This window comes from Myxocyprinus asiaticus, chromosome 12, assembly GCF_019703515.2.
Source record: "Myxocyprinus asiaticus isolate MX2 ecotype Aquarium Trade chromosome 12, UBuf_Myxa_2, whole genome shotgun sequence".
Taxonomy (NCBI): domain Eukaryota; kingdom Metazoa; phylum Chordata; class Actinopteri; order Cypriniformes; family Catostomidae; genus Myxocyprinus; species Myxocyprinus asiaticus.
The window spans coordinates 17,605,872-17,622,643 of NC_059355.1; the positions used below are offsets into that span (position 1 = coordinate 17,605,872).

The 16,772-nt window shown below is 41.3% G+C and overlaps 1 protein-coding gene across 2 annotated transcripts in view; it reads left to right on the top strand.

Moving 5' to 3' along the window:
* The window catches only part of LOC127449009 (beta-1,4-mannosyl-glycoprotein 4-beta-N-acetylglucosaminyltransferase-like), a 92,633-nt gene extending 79,255 nt beyond the window's left edge, over positions 1–13,378 (top strand). For both annotated transcript variants that reach the window (XM_051712073.1, XM_051712074.1), the window contains exons 2-3: positions 4,583–4,934; positions 5,704–13,378. In XM_051712073.1, the coding sequence (XP_051568033.1) occupies positions 4,583–4,934; positions 5,704–7,137 (1,786 nt within the window). In that variant the 3' untranslated portion in view covers positions 7,138–13,378. The remainder of the gene's footprint in view (positions 1–4,582; positions 4,935–5,703) is intronic.
* Positions 13,379–16,772: the final 3,394 nt, after the last annotated feature.

A 16,772-nucleotide genomic window follows, 5' to 3' on the forward strand; every position in this document is an offset into this window, starting at 1 on the left:
GACGGGGGCTTTGGGCACCCACGCCAGGTGGCGGCGCTCTGCGGGCATAGGTGCACCGCGAGCGCCTTTATCCACCGGGGGATTGCCGAATAACCCTTGGCCGCCCCACCATCGAGGGTAGTGAGAGCGGGGAAGCTGAAAAGATCGGGACCGGGCAGTAAAAGGTGCCTCCCGCGATCTTGTCAGCTCTTCATGCACATCCGGGAAGAAAGGAACAGGGCGGGGCGTGGCTTTGAGCGGCGCCGCGAGCCCAGGAACCAATCATAGAGCCGCGAGGGTTCAGGGAAGAGCGGTGAAATCCGCTCTAACCGACGCTCGCGGCTGTCCGGGAAAGCATGTCGTCATCTCCGCGTCAGCCTGTGACTGGGCGATCGACCCCGAAGGGAGGAGCCCAGCCGAGGCTTCCGACTGGACGAGCCCGCTCTCCGATGCTGCGCTCGAGAGCTCATCACTTTCACGGGCTCCAAATAAGAGGTCGAACTCGCCGTGAGACGAGCCGGCGGACTCACCCGGAAGCCCGATCGGGGCAGACGAGCGTGCTGGGGAATGGGAGGTCCGCGGGGGATACCCGGCGGAGGCGGTCCCATTGGGGTCCCCAAATCGCCCCCAGTGCTAGCCGCGCTGGCCTCAAACCCGTGGGTAAAAGGACCGAGGCGGGAGCCTCTGGGGTGGCTCGCTTCCTTACGAAGGCGAGCCGCGACCGCAACGTTGCCATGGACACATTCTCGCAATGAGAAGGTGACCATCCACGAACGCTGTCTCCGCGTGAGCAGTGCCCAGACACGAAAGACAGTGATCGTGACCATTAGAAGGCGAGAGATAACGAGCACAACCAGGAATAACACACAATCGGAAAAGCATCTTTAAAAAGACGCGTCTTTAAAAAGACGTTCCGTGTGTGCGCTCTTTTAGAGAAATATATACTCTTTTAGAGGGGAAAAATGCTCTTTCAGAAAATATACTCTCTAGTTTTTCTGCCGAAGCACCCAGGGGCGTTCTCTGCAGTGCACCAGTGCAGAGGAGGGAGAAGCCGCTGAAATGCGCCGTCAGATCCAGCAGGTGAATGAACAGTAGTATTCAGCTCAATGAGCATGACCGTTCGGCTCCGAAGAGAAAATCTGAATGAGTGGTTGCATACCAGCTCCTTTTATACCCGTATGTTCGGGGGAGTGGCATGCAAATACCACTCGCCAATTTTCATTGGCCTTTTATCAAAGACCAGAGGTGTCTCGGGCTCCCAAGAGTGACCCCTAGTGTCACTACATCGACACCAACGTCGAGTGAGTGACAGATAGGGAACAAGGGTGTTTCTACATTTCTTAGTTGTATTTAGTGTAACTGTATTTAATTTCATTCTGACACACTAAATTAGATTTTAATGTTGTGCCAGATAATTACTGAAAGTGTAAATAAATGACATCAAAAGCAGAGAATAATCCGATGATTTCAAATCTCATGTAAATGGTTTCTTGTGTTGTCTGTTTTTTTCTTTTTTTAATAAGCTGATTTGTTACAAGTGCTCATTGATAAAGTGATCTCAGGTGATTCATGGACTTTCACACATGATTCAAAGAGATTCAGTTTGGGCTGCAGAGAGAGAAAACTGCTGAAATACAAGAGTGGAAATGAGGGTGTGAAAGTGTGTGTATGTTTGATTGTGTTAAATGTAGTTTGTCTGCTGGTTGTGTTCTATGTTTTATTTGTGTCATGTAAACCTGCAGTGCTGCTGTCGGATTTTCATGTTTCCTGATCGTCTGTTGCTCTCGCTACCTCAGTTTTCTAATTATTTATCAGAACTGTCCGTGAAATATGTGTATGTTTTTGAGTCAAGTAAACAGGTCTGATGGTCTTCTGCTCAGGAATCTCATCACTAAGGTCATCAGTTCAGCTCATGTACAAATCACACGATTCAAGTATTTCATTGCTCAACTCAAAACTCAGTGGAAAGAATCCAGGAGATTGTTATTGTTGAAACTGGAAAATTGGAATTGCTCAAAAGTTGTCAGGAGATTTAATGGAGTCCTCATTGGTCTCATTTAAGTATCTACACTGCAAAAATAATTTTCTAGAATATTTTGTCTTGTTTTACAGTAAAAATATCTCTTTTATCTTGTTCTAATCACCTGAGAAGCAGAATGGCATAAAGATATTAAGTCTTGTTTTACAATATTTTACTAGAAAACCTGACAAACATACTCAGGTTTTTGCAGTGCACAGGTGTTCTAGCAGAGTAACTTCAAAAAGTATTTTTGTCTTGTTTTCCAGTAAAAAATATCGCAGCATTCTTAAAACAAGAAAAAATTACTTGAGAAGCAGAATGATGCAAGATACACTATATTGCCAAAAGTATTCGCTCACCCATCCAAATAATTGAATTCAGGTGTTCCAATCACTTCCATGGCCACAGGTGTATAAAATGAAGCACCTAGGCATGCAGACTGCTTCTACAAACATTTGTGAAAGAATGGGCCGCTCTCAGGAGCTCAGTGAATTCCAGCGTGGTACTGTGATAGGATGCCACCTGTGCAACAATTCCAGTTGTGAAATTTCCTCGCTACTATATATTCCACAGTCAACTGTCAGTGGTATTATAACAAAGTGGAAGCGATTGGGAATGACAGCAACTCAGCCACGAAGTGGTAGGCCACGTAAAATGACAGAGCGGGGTCAGCGGATGCTGAGGCGCATAGTGCACAGAGGTCGCCAACTTTCTGCAGAGTCAATCGCTACAGACCTCCAAAGTTCATGTGGCCTTCAGATTAGCTCAAGAACAGTGCATAGAGAGCTTCATGGAATGGGTTTCCATGGCCGAGCAGCTGCATCCAAGCCATACATCACCAAGTGCAATGCAAAGCGTTGGATGCAGTGGTGTAAAGCACGCCGCCACTGGACTCTAGAGCAGTGGAGACACGTTCTCTGGAGTGACGAATCACGCTTCTCCATCTGGCAATCTGATGGACGAGTCTGGGTTTGGCTGTTGCCAGGAGAACGGTACTTGTCTGACTGCATTGTTCCAACATGACTGCGCACCAGTGCACAAAGCAAGGTCCATAAAGACATGGATGAGCAAGTTTGGTGTGGAAGAACTTGACTGGCCTGCACAGAGTCCTGACCTCAACCCGATAGAGCACCTTTGGGATGAATTAGAGCACTGATGTTGGCCTTCTCGTCCAACATCAGTGTCTGACCTCACAAATGCGCTTCTGGAAGAATGGTCAAAAATTCCCATAAACACACTCCTAAAGCTTGTGGAAAGCCTTCCCAGAAGAGTTGAAGCTGTTATAGCTGCAAAGGGTGGGCTGACGTCATATTGAACCCTATGGATTAAGAATGGGATGTCACTTAAGTTCATATGCGTCTAAAGGCAGATGAGCGAATACTTTTGGCAATATAGTGTATCAAGTAATGATTTCAGAGAAATCTAACAAAATTTGGTGTGGTTCATGATTAAAACAAAAAAAAAAACTACTTGCCACATTTTCATTCTGTTCTTACCCCATTGGCAAATAGTTTTTCTTGTCATATGATTTAAGAGTTTTTTAAAAACAAGACACAAATTTAGATAGATTTCACTGAAAACAAGACAAAATGTCTTGCCATTTTGTTGTAAAAAAAAAAATAATAATAATAATAATAATGTATATATATATATATATCTTGACTTAAGAATGTTTAGATATTTGTACTGGAAAACAAGACAAAAATACTTATTAAGAAAATGTATTTTTTGCAGTGCTTGGTATTGGAATTTGTGGAGAAATGTTTTACTTCATATTGAGGTCTCTAACATTTGAGTGCTGAGTTTCTGATCACAGTTTCAGACATTGTTGAGATCTCTTCTGAAAGTCTTAAGGAGACACATGTGAGATTACTGGAGTCTGTTTCTCTGGAGAAACATCTGAGAAAGCAAGCAAAGTTCTCCATTTGCTCTCCATTTAATCTCATTTCTGTCTAGTATAAATAATTAAGAAATTAAAGAAATCTCATTGGCAAGGGCACAACTAAAATGTGTGCAATATATTCCAAAGGCGTGCTTTTGAAACAGCGATGTGTTTTGAAACATTTGGTAAAAAAACTGTTTCTGAATGAGAAATTTTCACAGCTTTGCAGAAAATCATGCCTTATGTCTTGAGCAAGCCATGTGTGTCACAAGGATGCATGTGTGTGTGTGTGTGTGTGTGTGTGTGTGTATGGTGTGTTGAGATTTGGAACCATCCCAGCAAGTTTGGATATTTTGTGATTTACAGTCTCTGACAAACTCAAACTGTTTTAAAGAAGAAAAGAAAATTAGATCAAACACTATAAAGTTCCAGCAGCTTTTCTGTTTGGGCTCGATTTAAACTGTTAAATATAAATTCTCTGCTGTCAGTATGCATTCTTCTCTTCTAACACAAGACGTCTTCAGACATTTATTGTAGTAATAGCTCTACACTAGATTCAGCAGCTCAAGTCAAAATAGAAGATTGTAAGTCATGTTACTGTAGATCAGTGTCAGTAAGTCAAAGGTAAAAGCTACCAGTGTCAATGTTCTCCAACAAAACTCTAAAATCTCTCTCTTGCTCTGCCTCTCTGTGTGTCTCAGGATGAAAATGCGCCGTCACAGGGTGTTCTTGATCTGCACGGTGGGGCTGTGTCTCATTTCCTTCCTGCATTACTACAAGGCTCTTCACTACGTGTCTCTGTTGAGGGAGCTGTCTGCACCTTACCCCAACATCAAGTCCTTCATCATGGTCACTGGATTCTTCTGGAAGGAGGGGACCACACCAATGTCCAGTGTATCCCCTAAGGAAGGACCTCTTCTGGCCCACAGACTGCCAGACAGTAAGGCTCGGGCTGGAGGAGGTCTGGATCCAGATACTAGACAAGAACCTGAAGCTCCACAGCCGTGGAGGAGACCTGAAGAACCTCAGCACAGGAGCTCAGCCACAACAGAGGTAGGGTAATACACTTCACTTCACTTTTATTGTCACACAACCATATACACAAGTGCAATAGTGGGTGAAAGTCTTGGGTGCAGTTCTGAGCAACATAGCAGTCATGACAGTGATGAGACATAGATGAGACATATACCTATTTACACATCACAATTTACATATCTAATATACACATAATTACACACAACACAATATACAAATAATAATATACAATATACAGTATACAATACACACAATATAGAATACACAAACACACAATATAGAATACACATTATACAATAAAAATAGTATATATAGTATATATAAAATATACAGTAGGTTGTATTGACATTCAGCTGTCGGTTGATAGTCAGTCGCCAGTGTGTTGTTAAGAGAGAATATAATTTAAGACAGTCCAGTGTGAGATAATAAGATTAATAAAGTGCAGTGCTGATGTATATTGATCGTGAGAAATCAAGAGTTCAGAATATGTCTTTTTTGAAGGTGACTATTAGCGTCACCCAATGGAGTTGCAAAAATAGTGACCATTTTCAAACAGGCTTCCCAAACACTCCCCCATTTGCCATTGGTTGGGCAAACAAATGATCCAGCCAAAGGAGTGGGTGATATTGTCAAAAATGTATATCACGATATACTGTATATCACAAAATACACAATTTCATGGAAAAGTGATTAAAAGCATCTGAAAAAGTAATGAAAGTACATTTTTTATTTAAAGCTGAAGACTAAGATATCGACTCATGGTGTTCTCTACTTTTTTCTTTGTCAGGATCAAAAGGGAAGTTTGGTCGCCTGGCAGCCCAGTAGCCTGACCAATCGGAAGCCCGACGCACAGAGAAAGAGCACTGTCAAGGTTGTGGTAAAGAAGCTTCAACCACCACAAACGTCGACTCAAGACCCGCTAGAATCCCTGGGCGACTTGCACCTTCGCAAACACGTCCTCCGGGACGACCATACCCCTTATTTCGTTCGCACCAAAGCAGGTGCTCTGTGCTTCCGTCAAGGGATGGAGGTGGCACCCCCTAAAGACGAGGCATTTAGGGCAAAACCCACCAGAACTGGAGCGGGTCAGCGGAAAATACTGCAGATGCCTGACGATTCCAAGACTCAAGGCAAATCTGTGGAGGAGTCCAGCCCTGCTCGAGGGAAGCCAAAACGTGGCAAACGGCTGGTTAAGTGCGTTTGTCAGCCAGGGTGGCACGGCCCATACTGTGGAGTGCCCACTATGGTGTACCACTCTAATCTGCCCACGAAAGAGAGACTGATGCCCCGCGAAAAACCCCGACGCGTCATAAATGCCATCAACGTCAACCACGAATTTGACCTGCTTCACGTGCGGTTCCGTGAGCTTGCTCAGGCTGTAGATCTCTTCCTTGTGTGCGAGTCAAACTTCACAGCATACGGGGAGAGACGTCCACTACGCTTCCTGCATCTGCTGCTCAACGAAACATATGATTACATTGGCCACAAGATCCTGTACGTCTTCCTGGATCACTTCCCCGACGGTGGCCGACAGGACGGATGGATCGCAGATGACTACCTGCGTACTTTCCTGACTCACGATGGAATGTCTCGAGTTGTGGGCGTGCGGCCCGATGATGTTTTTCTCATCAACGACGCCGATGAAATTCCAGCTCAGGAAGGTGTTCTTTTCCTCAAGCTTTTTGATGGTTGGACAGAGCCTTTCGCTATTCACATGCGGAAGTCACTGTATGGATTCTTCTGGAAGCAGCTGGGATCCCTCGAGGTGGTGTCGGGGTGTACTGTCGGAATGCTGAGGGACGTCTATGACAACGATGGGATCCGGCTCCGCCGACGGGAATACTACACCATGCCAGGATTCCGAAAGTACGAGAATGACACCGGGCATATCTTGGTGCAGTGGTCCATTGGAAGTCCGTTCCATTTCGCAGGCTGGCATTGCTCCTGGTGTTTCAAGCCAGAGGGCATCCACTTCAAACTCATTTCAGCCCAGAACGGGGACTTTCCTCGGTGGGGCGACTATGAGGACAAGCGTGACCTCAACTACATCCGGGAGCTGATCCGAACAGGGGGCTGGTTCGATGGCTCTGTACAGGAGTACCCACCCTCGGACCCTAAAGAACATATGTACGCCCCTAAATATATGATAGATAATTACGATCACTACCGCTACTTGTTGGAGAACCCGTATGCCAGGCCATCCAAGCTAGGTGGTGCGTAGAGCTGTCTGGGAAGTTTGTAAGGATGGTTGATTAAAGACAATAAAGAAGGGGAACAGTTGTTGAGGGAGGGAGAAAAGAGACCACATTCAGTTCCTCTTTCTTCCATTGGTCAAGCCCCTCGGTCCCACTTAACACTGTCCAATGGCAGAACACTTATTTTGGTATCTTTTGAAGACGGCTTGCAGAGAACTAAAGCAAATCTTTCAGTTTTGTGAGATGTTTACATATGAGGGACAAAGTCAGACATTTTATTCTGCATTAGACACTCTCTTTGTTCATTGTACATGACCTTACAACCCCTTTCTGTGGATGTGAGTGTGTGTGCAGGAATGAATTCCACGTTCTGACAGCTGTGTTGACAGCTTTCAAATTCCTCCAGACTTTAAGTCGTCTCCCATTGTAAGATCTTCTGAATGAATTTGTGGATGAGAGAGAAAAAGAGAGACCATTCGAGAGAAACTGACCTGTGCTGGGTTCTGACTGAGCTAATATATGAGGCAATGAAGAAATAACACGCAAGAGTTCCTGTCAGTCCAGAGCAAGCCAGAAATGAGTTTCCAGTCAGAGAATATACTGAAGCTGAGAAAAGCATAGCAGGTTCTAAAAATAACCACAAAGATATGTAGTGTGTGTAAACAGGGGACAATGTTAACCACCCATTTTACACCCAAGTAGAGCACTGAAGAGCTGCCAATTAAAATTAGATTGACATGGGCCCTGTGCCACAACCTAGTGAGATGTCTGAATAGGCAGAATTTTAAAGAATCATAGGTGTGCTTCCAACACAAAAGTTGTTACAAAAGGTAGGCAGCTGGATTATGCTTATAAGGTACCTTCTTTTGGATGAATTCTAAGGCAGCATCAGATATATCCTTCACGGATAAGGCAATTAATTTGTGGATCAGTTGTCATTTTGAATCTATTTGTATGATGCACAAAGTTGCCGCCTATGTAGCGCATTCCAAATCAGTCACTGAGGCTGTTCAGCTGCATGTTTAGGCAGTACACAGCGAGGCATCTTACTCGGTTTTGGGACAGCCATGTAGTGTTTCCTGGTGGGCTCTGTTGTGTTGGTGCACAGATCTGTGGTCAATGCATACAACAGAGTTTCTAAAAAAACACTCTGACCTGGAAATTCCCTGTTCTCAGAACAGTGTAGTCAGCTGATGCATTAGAGATCTGTGGGGAATAAAATGCTCACAGTGGCAACAGAGATCTGATTAGTGTCAGAAGATTTGAAAGGGAGTGATCTGGGATAATTCATAATAATTTACTTACCCCTAATGTTGTTCCAGACATGTATGATAGTTTTTTCCTATGAAATACAAAAGGAAATGTTTAGCAGTATGTTCACGCTGCTCTTTCAGTAAATAGTAACTGGGACTGTTTGAAGTCAACATGAAATAAAATAAACTTCAAAAGTCCCGTCAAAAACGTGTTTTAAATTTTTGAGATTATTTTGATAAAATCCCGCTTTAAACTACTCATACACACATTATTTCCATAGGCTGTCATTGGAAAATAGCAAACACGTGTTAGAGTATTGGTGGCAGGGCAACAGTTGCTAAGATAGGATTGGTCAGCTTAGCAAAGGGTCAGTTCCACTGTGCAAAGCCGACTGTGCCTTCATGGTGTTCCAAACCAGCCTGACTGTCTTTCTTCCATGGAACACAAAAGAAGTTTAGGCTTCATTTTTCCATGTAATGAAAATATAACTTATAAATCTGAAAAGACAGACGTACCGTAAGCTCCGAGGTTGTTAATCGATGGTATATGATTCTGCTGAAGCCATCAGTATGCATTACTTCAGCTTTTTTATAGCATAATTTCTGGTGAAGAACTAAACTACCCATGATCCTGAAGAAAAAGATCCACCAATCAGAGAATCACATCAAAAGAGCTCTGCAGCTCCGCCCACCCCCATGAATGATGCTATTGAGTCACTCTCCCTACACTCTCCCTACACTCTCAACTACTGATACATATCTATATATCTAAATATTTTGAAATATACTTTAAAAATTTTGTTTCTATACTTATAATCAACAACTTATCAATAGTTTTATATTTTGCATTGTTTTTAATTCGACTACGTCATTTGCATAAGGGGGAGGGGTGCTGGGGGTGGGTGTTGCCTCACTAGATTTTCCTTGTGCCCCCTATGAAACTTCTGACAACCACCCACCCCAAAGATCACGTCCTAGTACCGCCCCTGCTTCATGGGATTGTGGTTAATTCTCTTATTAAAGACGTTAAATACACAGTCTTGTATCTTTGTCTTTTTGCCTGATTTTCGAATGCTTTTTTGCTTCAAATCAAAGTTTGTAATATTGTGAAAAAAATAAATGGGAAAAATACTTCTGGAAGCAACATGGCTAAAAAAGTGGACGGGCACTTTTGTGCTCTTTTGTGCAAAATGTATCTGTGAATGTTATACCAAAGAATTTTTTTTTGTCTTCATAATGTTTTATCAAAATGTAATAACTTGCTCCGCCTATGAAATGACTTTCCTTTTTATGCGGACATCATCAAGCCCTCTTAATTTTTAACCACCTGTCATAAAGAGACACTTTAAACCATCCAATCAATTCCACAAGGAGAAAATCAAGTCCCGCCCTACATTATATTTCTGATTAAAGATCCAATTTTACTCTGGACTCTGGTCACATTAAGAATGTAAAATGGGTTGTGAATTCTGTTTCATGTTGACTTCAAGCTCCAAAAAGGACAAAATACTGCTATAAACATGCCATGATAGTAGTGCAGGGACTACAGTTTGCAGAACATGTTCTCTGTCTCACACACGCTGCTATAAACAGTTGAAGAGATATGTGTGGTGCAAGTTCTCTTGGCAGCGAGTGAAGGGTGTGTTTGCAGGGGGGCAGGAAGGGAAAGACCTCAGCAAAACACTGGAGTCATGTGAGGCCATTGAATGTTCACTTTAAACTACACATCACCAAAAGAGAATCAAGAGAGTCAGGGACTCATGCTAACCAATTAGTTTTCTAATTACTCACCAATATATCTACTCCACCCCCTCCTACCCCCAGATCGTTTTACTTCAAGCATTTGGCTGCACATCAGATCTCACTAGCAGATTCAGTGGATGGAGAAAACCTTGTCCAGAAATCACGGCTCTCTCTCTCTCTCTCTCTCTCTCTCTCTCTCTCTCTCTCTCTCTCTCACAGTTGGGAAGCTTCCTCTTACTTGGCCTTTGGTTGTTCTTGTCATTTTGGTTTATATGCTGTTTGATGTTAGGCCTGAAACATACTTAAGTATTCAAGCACCTTCTCATCTCGCTTGCATAATTAATGTACTTTAAAGGGTTTGTACGTTGCGATAACACTCAGTCCGCAAGGATGTCTGTGCCATTAAATCTGTCTATGCCATTAAATCTGATGTGTTATTATTCAGGCAGCTAGCAGTAATCGTGTTGACTGTTTGACTAACTTTAACCTGCTCAGCAAGATTCTCTGCAAACTGTTGCTCCTCCATAGTAGTTGACCTAAAAGAGAAAACTGACTGTAGAAGACACTTTAGGCTAAAGTTTGCCATAGTGTCACTTGGGGTAGTGCTGAGAATGCAATGTGTAGCTATGAATTGCGGTCTAAATGCAATCAGAACGCAACAGTGCAGTATAAAGCCCAAAGTATACTTTGGTTTTGACATAAATGCTTACCTTCTGCGTACAGTCAGGTGCTAGCCTTTCAAAATATACTTCATTTGACTGTGCGTGCATACACAGGTTGTTGGCGCATGCATGCTATGACTGCTATGAAATACTGGACTATTTCTCTTCAGTAGTTTAAATTTATAAAGATGTCTTTATATTCCTTCAGACTTGAGTTGAACAACTGCATGTATCTCCTGACCTCCTTACATACACGTTCTAGATGTGCACATCTACTATTGTTGTTTCTACCTCTCTTGTTGTTTAGTGGCAATAGCATCGTCTAGCGCTTCTTCGTGACAGCAACAGCTCAGTTGTGAGTGTTGCCACCTTGTGGACCCACTAATTAGTGCAAACAATTCCAGGTGTATGCACATACTGCACGTTCAGAGTATGCACGTTTGAGGCCAAAGTATACTTTGGTTGTCTGCGTTGCTGATCAGGGCATGTGTCAAACGTGTTCGCATTCACTTGCGGTCAGAAAAGTATACTTTTAAAGGCAACGCGGTCGACCGGGCACTATCCAAATCGGAATGCACAAAAACAAAGTATACCCAGGCCTTCAAAAAAATAGAGCCGCACACTATTCGCATCTAACTAAATTATACTTTGAGCTTAAGCATTTGTGTACTCGCATAGAGTTTGTTTTGGGCTGTTATCTTGCTTTTGACTTGTGAAGCACCTGTGAAAGGAGTCATCTGATGTATCAGGGAGTTTGATTTATTCATGCAAAGCACTGACATGCTCATGTGCCGTTTGTTCGGTTTTGTGATATATTGATCAGTGCCACAGATTGCCACTTTAATCATGAGGTCAAACACACACACACACATCTTTCAGGAAATAACAGTGAACATCCTGTGATTGGGAACGACATTGTCAGGTGAAATAACCCTGTGCTGTCAAACCGTTCATCTCTGCACTGCATTTTATTCTTTTCAAACTGTACCTTATTCAGCGTAACTTATGTCTGCTTTAATATATAAAAGGATATTTTCTCTCTTTCCTTGTCTATTTGGGTGGTTAAAAATTATTCTTGTTCAACATGTAGTCATTCATAAGAAGCTGAGATCCTGAGCCAGTCATATAACAGATCAGATATAGTTCACTTATTTTCATTTTTAATGTTGCACTGTATGGGCCTTATATATATATATAATATATTTGTTTTGTTATTTGAATTTTTTTTCTGCATATGAAACCCGTTTTTCTTATATAAGAAAAATGGGTTTCATATGCAGAAAAAAATTCAAATAAAACAAATATATATACACACAGTACTGTGCAAAAGTTTTAGGCACTTGTGAAAAATGTTGTATAGTGAGGATGTCTTCAAAAATAATGACATAAATAGTTTTCTTTTATCACTTAATGTCATACAAATTCCAATATTTGGTGTGGCCACCTTTTCTCCTAGGTACACCTGGACACAAATATTTTCTTTGTTGTTGGCAGATAGGATGTTCCAAGCTTCTTGGAGAATTCGCCACAGTTCTATCTATTTAGGCTGTCTCAATTGATTCTGTCTCTTTAAGTAATCTCAGACTGACACGATGTTCAGTGGGGGGCTTTGTGGGGCCATGACATCTGTTGCAGGGCTCCCTGTTCTTCTAATCTTTTCCATTTGCAAAAGTAATGTTTGGGAGTCTAATATTTATATTTCCTATTGACACACTAAAGCTGAAGATATAAATAACCATCTTAAGACAAATGCTTTTGTGAAACATCTTATGTGCCTAAGACTTTTGCACAGCATTTTGTGTGTGTGTGTGTATACTGTGTAATATAATATATAAACTCCGCAAAAAAGAAACGTCCTTTCAACTGCTTTTATTTTCAGCAAACTTAAAATGTATAAATATTTGTATGAACATTAAAAGATTCAACAACTAAGACATAAACTGAACAATTTCACAGACATGTGACTAACAGAAATGAAATATGTCCCTGAACAAGGGGGGGGTCAAAATCAAAAGTAACAGTCAGTATCTGGTGTGGCCACCAGCTGCATTAAGTACTGCAGTGCATCTCCTCCTCATAGGCTGCAACAGATTTGCCAGTTCTTGCTGTGAGATGTTACCCCACTCTTCCACCAAGGCACATGCAAGTTCCCGGACATTTCTGGGGGGAATGGCCCTAGCCCTCACCCTCCAATCCAACAGGTCCCAGACGAGCCCAATGGGATTGAGATCCGGGCTCTTCGCTGGCCATGGCAGAACACTGACATTCCTGTCTTACAGGAAATCACGCACAGAACGAGCAATATGGCTGGTGACATTATCATGCTGGAGGGTTATGTCAGGATGAGCCTGCAGGAAGGGTACCACATGAGGGAGGTGGATGTCTTCCCTGTAACGCACAGCGTTGTGATTGCCTGCAATAACAAGCTCAGTCCGATGATGCTGTGACACACTGCCCTAGACCATGACGGACCCTCCTCCTCCAAATCGATCCCGAACTGTGACCTTAATTGCCTACCTTCTGTAAGCTGTTGGTGTCTTAACGACCGTTCCACAGGTGCATGTTCATTAATTGTTTATGGTTCATTGAACAAGCATGGAAAACATTGTTTAAACCCTTTACAATAAAGATCTGTAAAGTTATTTGGATTTTTACAAAATTCTTTAAAATACAGTGTCCTGAAAAGGGGACGTTTCTTTTTTTGCTGAGTGTGTGTGTGTATATATATATATATATATATATATATATATATATATATATATATATATATATGTGTGTATGTAGGGCTTTACCAGTTGTTTAGATCAGTGTTACTATCAGAAATAATTAATAATTATTTCTGTAGTTATTAATTAATTTAAATATTAATTAATTGGATCTAACTCATTAAAACCTCATATGGGGCTCCAGTAAATGTAGTGTGCTACGTTTAGGAGCAAGTTTGGTTATTAGCAATAATTAATAACTATCAAAGATAATTATTAATTGTTAAAATCAATAGAACATTGAGAATCAATGTTAGTTTTTTTTTAATCCTTTAAATCAACAATTATCAAAGATAATCGTTAATTGTTAACATCGATGAAACATTAATTAAAATTAACACTAGCTTATTGATCATTCAAATTCAATCAAAGATAATTATCAATTATCAAAAATCAATAGAATAATAATAAGGATTAACATTGACGGGGCACCACCCTGAAATCAGGGACTAATAACCGAATATTAAAACAGTCTCAATATTAGATTGTTTTCTTAGGAAAATCGGCATCCGAAGAATATCGATTTTTGGGGAAAAAACAATGAATGAAGGTTTGAATCCGAGCACTGACATCCCATCAGCATGACGCAGGTGTATGCAAAACAAACCAAAACATTTCTCTTTGTAATATAAACAAAAGTTTATTTATGCAGTAATATCAATTAATAATTAATACAATGCAGTCAATAAACTTACAACTTACAACTACAAACTAAACAGTGATATGATTAGATATGGAAATAAAAATAATCCTATAACACATTAGGTGTGTGTCAGTGTGGTTGGTGAGAGAGAGAAAGATGATTAAGTGACAGCCCGAAAGCTGATTTCGCGATAGCGGGAGAGAAGGCAGCTGTGTTCATCACTCAGAGACGTGGTTTTACGAGCGGGGCTCGTAAAAGTCCTGCGTTCTTTGACTCTTTAATGGATGAACTCAGTTTCTGTTTCACCCGCGATGGCGAAATTGCACAATCCAATTTGGTTGGACCACAATACAGCAAAATAAACTTGTGATAATTAATACCCTGAGTATTAATAATGAGCGGACATGGCGGTCCGTAAACTGTACTAGGAAAAACCTTGAAACACAAGAATAACACGCTATAATATTCTATCTCTGCCCAGACATAACCTCTTACTTGAATCGCATGAGGACACAGGTAGAATGTGTTTTCCTCCGTCCTTTAACTTTGACCCGGTTCCTTGAGGCTCGTGTGATGACGGGAGGCCGTTTCCTCGCTCTGTCGGCGGGCGGTACGGCTGTTGATTCTCGGCGGGCTGGCGGAGAACTCAGAAATGTCGACTTGATTGAAGATGGTAGAGAAATCTTTAATCTCTTCACTTCTGTAGGCAAACGGATGAAGATGCGAATTGCTCAGCGGTCTCCTTCGGATCCGTTAGAGTGTTTGGTTGAACACAGAGTAATCTCAACTCGTCTAGCGAGATGGAGATTGTATGGCTACAGTTTCAAGTCGGACATTACTTCCTTGTGCCATGAGGTTGCACAGGAGAGCAGCAAAAAAACTATGTCTATATTCGGTGAACCAAGTTGCTGGAAGCTAATTCTGGACGCATTTCAGAATTATTTCAACTCCTGATGATGTCATGTTTGAGGGACGTTCTGTTGTGTGCCTCATCCAATAGGAGTTGAGCACTGGATCCTTTAGTGAGCAAGGCTTCATGGATCTGTAGTCTGTTTTGGACTCCCTTTGTTTGATTTTGGTGCGATTTTTATCAGTAAAATTTACGACTTAGAAGGTGGGGGCTTGAGTTATGTTTTTACGACTGTGTTAGGCCTGCCTTTGTCTTCTATCTGAATACATGAGGCCCAACATTCCCCCCTTTGTTCTGAAGAGTTGGTTGTTGTCCAGCATCTTTAGAGCAACTGAAGGGCCGAACAGTTCTTGTCGGTTCACAGTAACCTGTGGGTTACGCCATCCATGTATTCCTGATAGGAAAGAGAAATGGTTGCACAGTCCATACCGTTCATTAGAGTTCACAGAGGCTTTATCGTCTGGACAGAGATTGAGGCACATCTGGGCATAGAACTTCTAGCTAATTCTAAAACTACATTCATCACACATAAACATTTCAAGTTATTGGAATGCACAGCATTAACCATAACACAATCCTTTGTTTGTATATATATATATATATATATATATATATATATATATATATATATATATACTTCCATTTACCTTCCACTGAAACGTGAAAAAATAAATAAAATAAAAACTTAATAAAGGCATATATGGGTTGTTTTACTGTGTTATTAGCCTACTATGTGTGATTCATATACAAAACAGAATGTGTTTTATTACAATAGAATAATGGCTATTGCAAAGTATTTCTTGCTGGTGTTACTTATAAGCAAAAACAATCTTTTTCAAGTGGTTTAAGTGCTGTTTGCCTGTACAAAGGTCACAGATTCTACAGCGTTGTGGGTGGATGCTGGGGCATTGCTATGCAGTTGCTGACCTGTTCTGAGTGGATTTAGTGCGTTGCAATGTGGTTGTTAGGTTGTCCTAGGTGGTTGCTAGGTGGTTACGTGCTGGCCCGAGTCAAAAGAGACCACCCCAGTTAACAAACCCTTACTAATAATACTCTTAAAATAAGTGTTGGGTATGTTTGTTACTCAAAGATAGTAATTACTTCTCTGAAATTGTTATGAGATTACTGATAATGTCAATGAAAAACTATTCACATTACTAATTACTTTACTTTTAAGTTACTTTTGTTAAGTTTTTCTTTTCCATTTAAATTCATTACAGGAATTAAAAAAGTAATGTATTGAAATACTTTTTTAAACTTAAAAGTGATCAGATTACTGTTTACACCCAACACTGCTTACAGTTATCTCCATGGGATTTGTTGCAACTGGGCATTTTAGATGTTTCGAATCGTTCTTTCAGTGCAAGTCTATGGGGTTTATTTAGCCCGTTTTACCAGGTGATTTGAGGGATCATGTCTGGAGCACAAACGCAACGGGATGAGTTACACACTGAATGTTTAATACTGTTAGAGGTTTGATCAAATCAGTATGAGCAATAGTAACAGTGAGGCTTGAAAACCAATAACCTGATAATCTTTATTAATTTTTACTGTAGGCCTACAGTATGTTGTCACAGTTGGACGTTTTGTTGTAGTTGTTGATCAGGGAGAAAGTGAGTGTGTGTGTGTGTGTGTGTGTGTGTGTGTGTGTGTACTAGACTAGAGGACAGTGTGTGATCATGTGA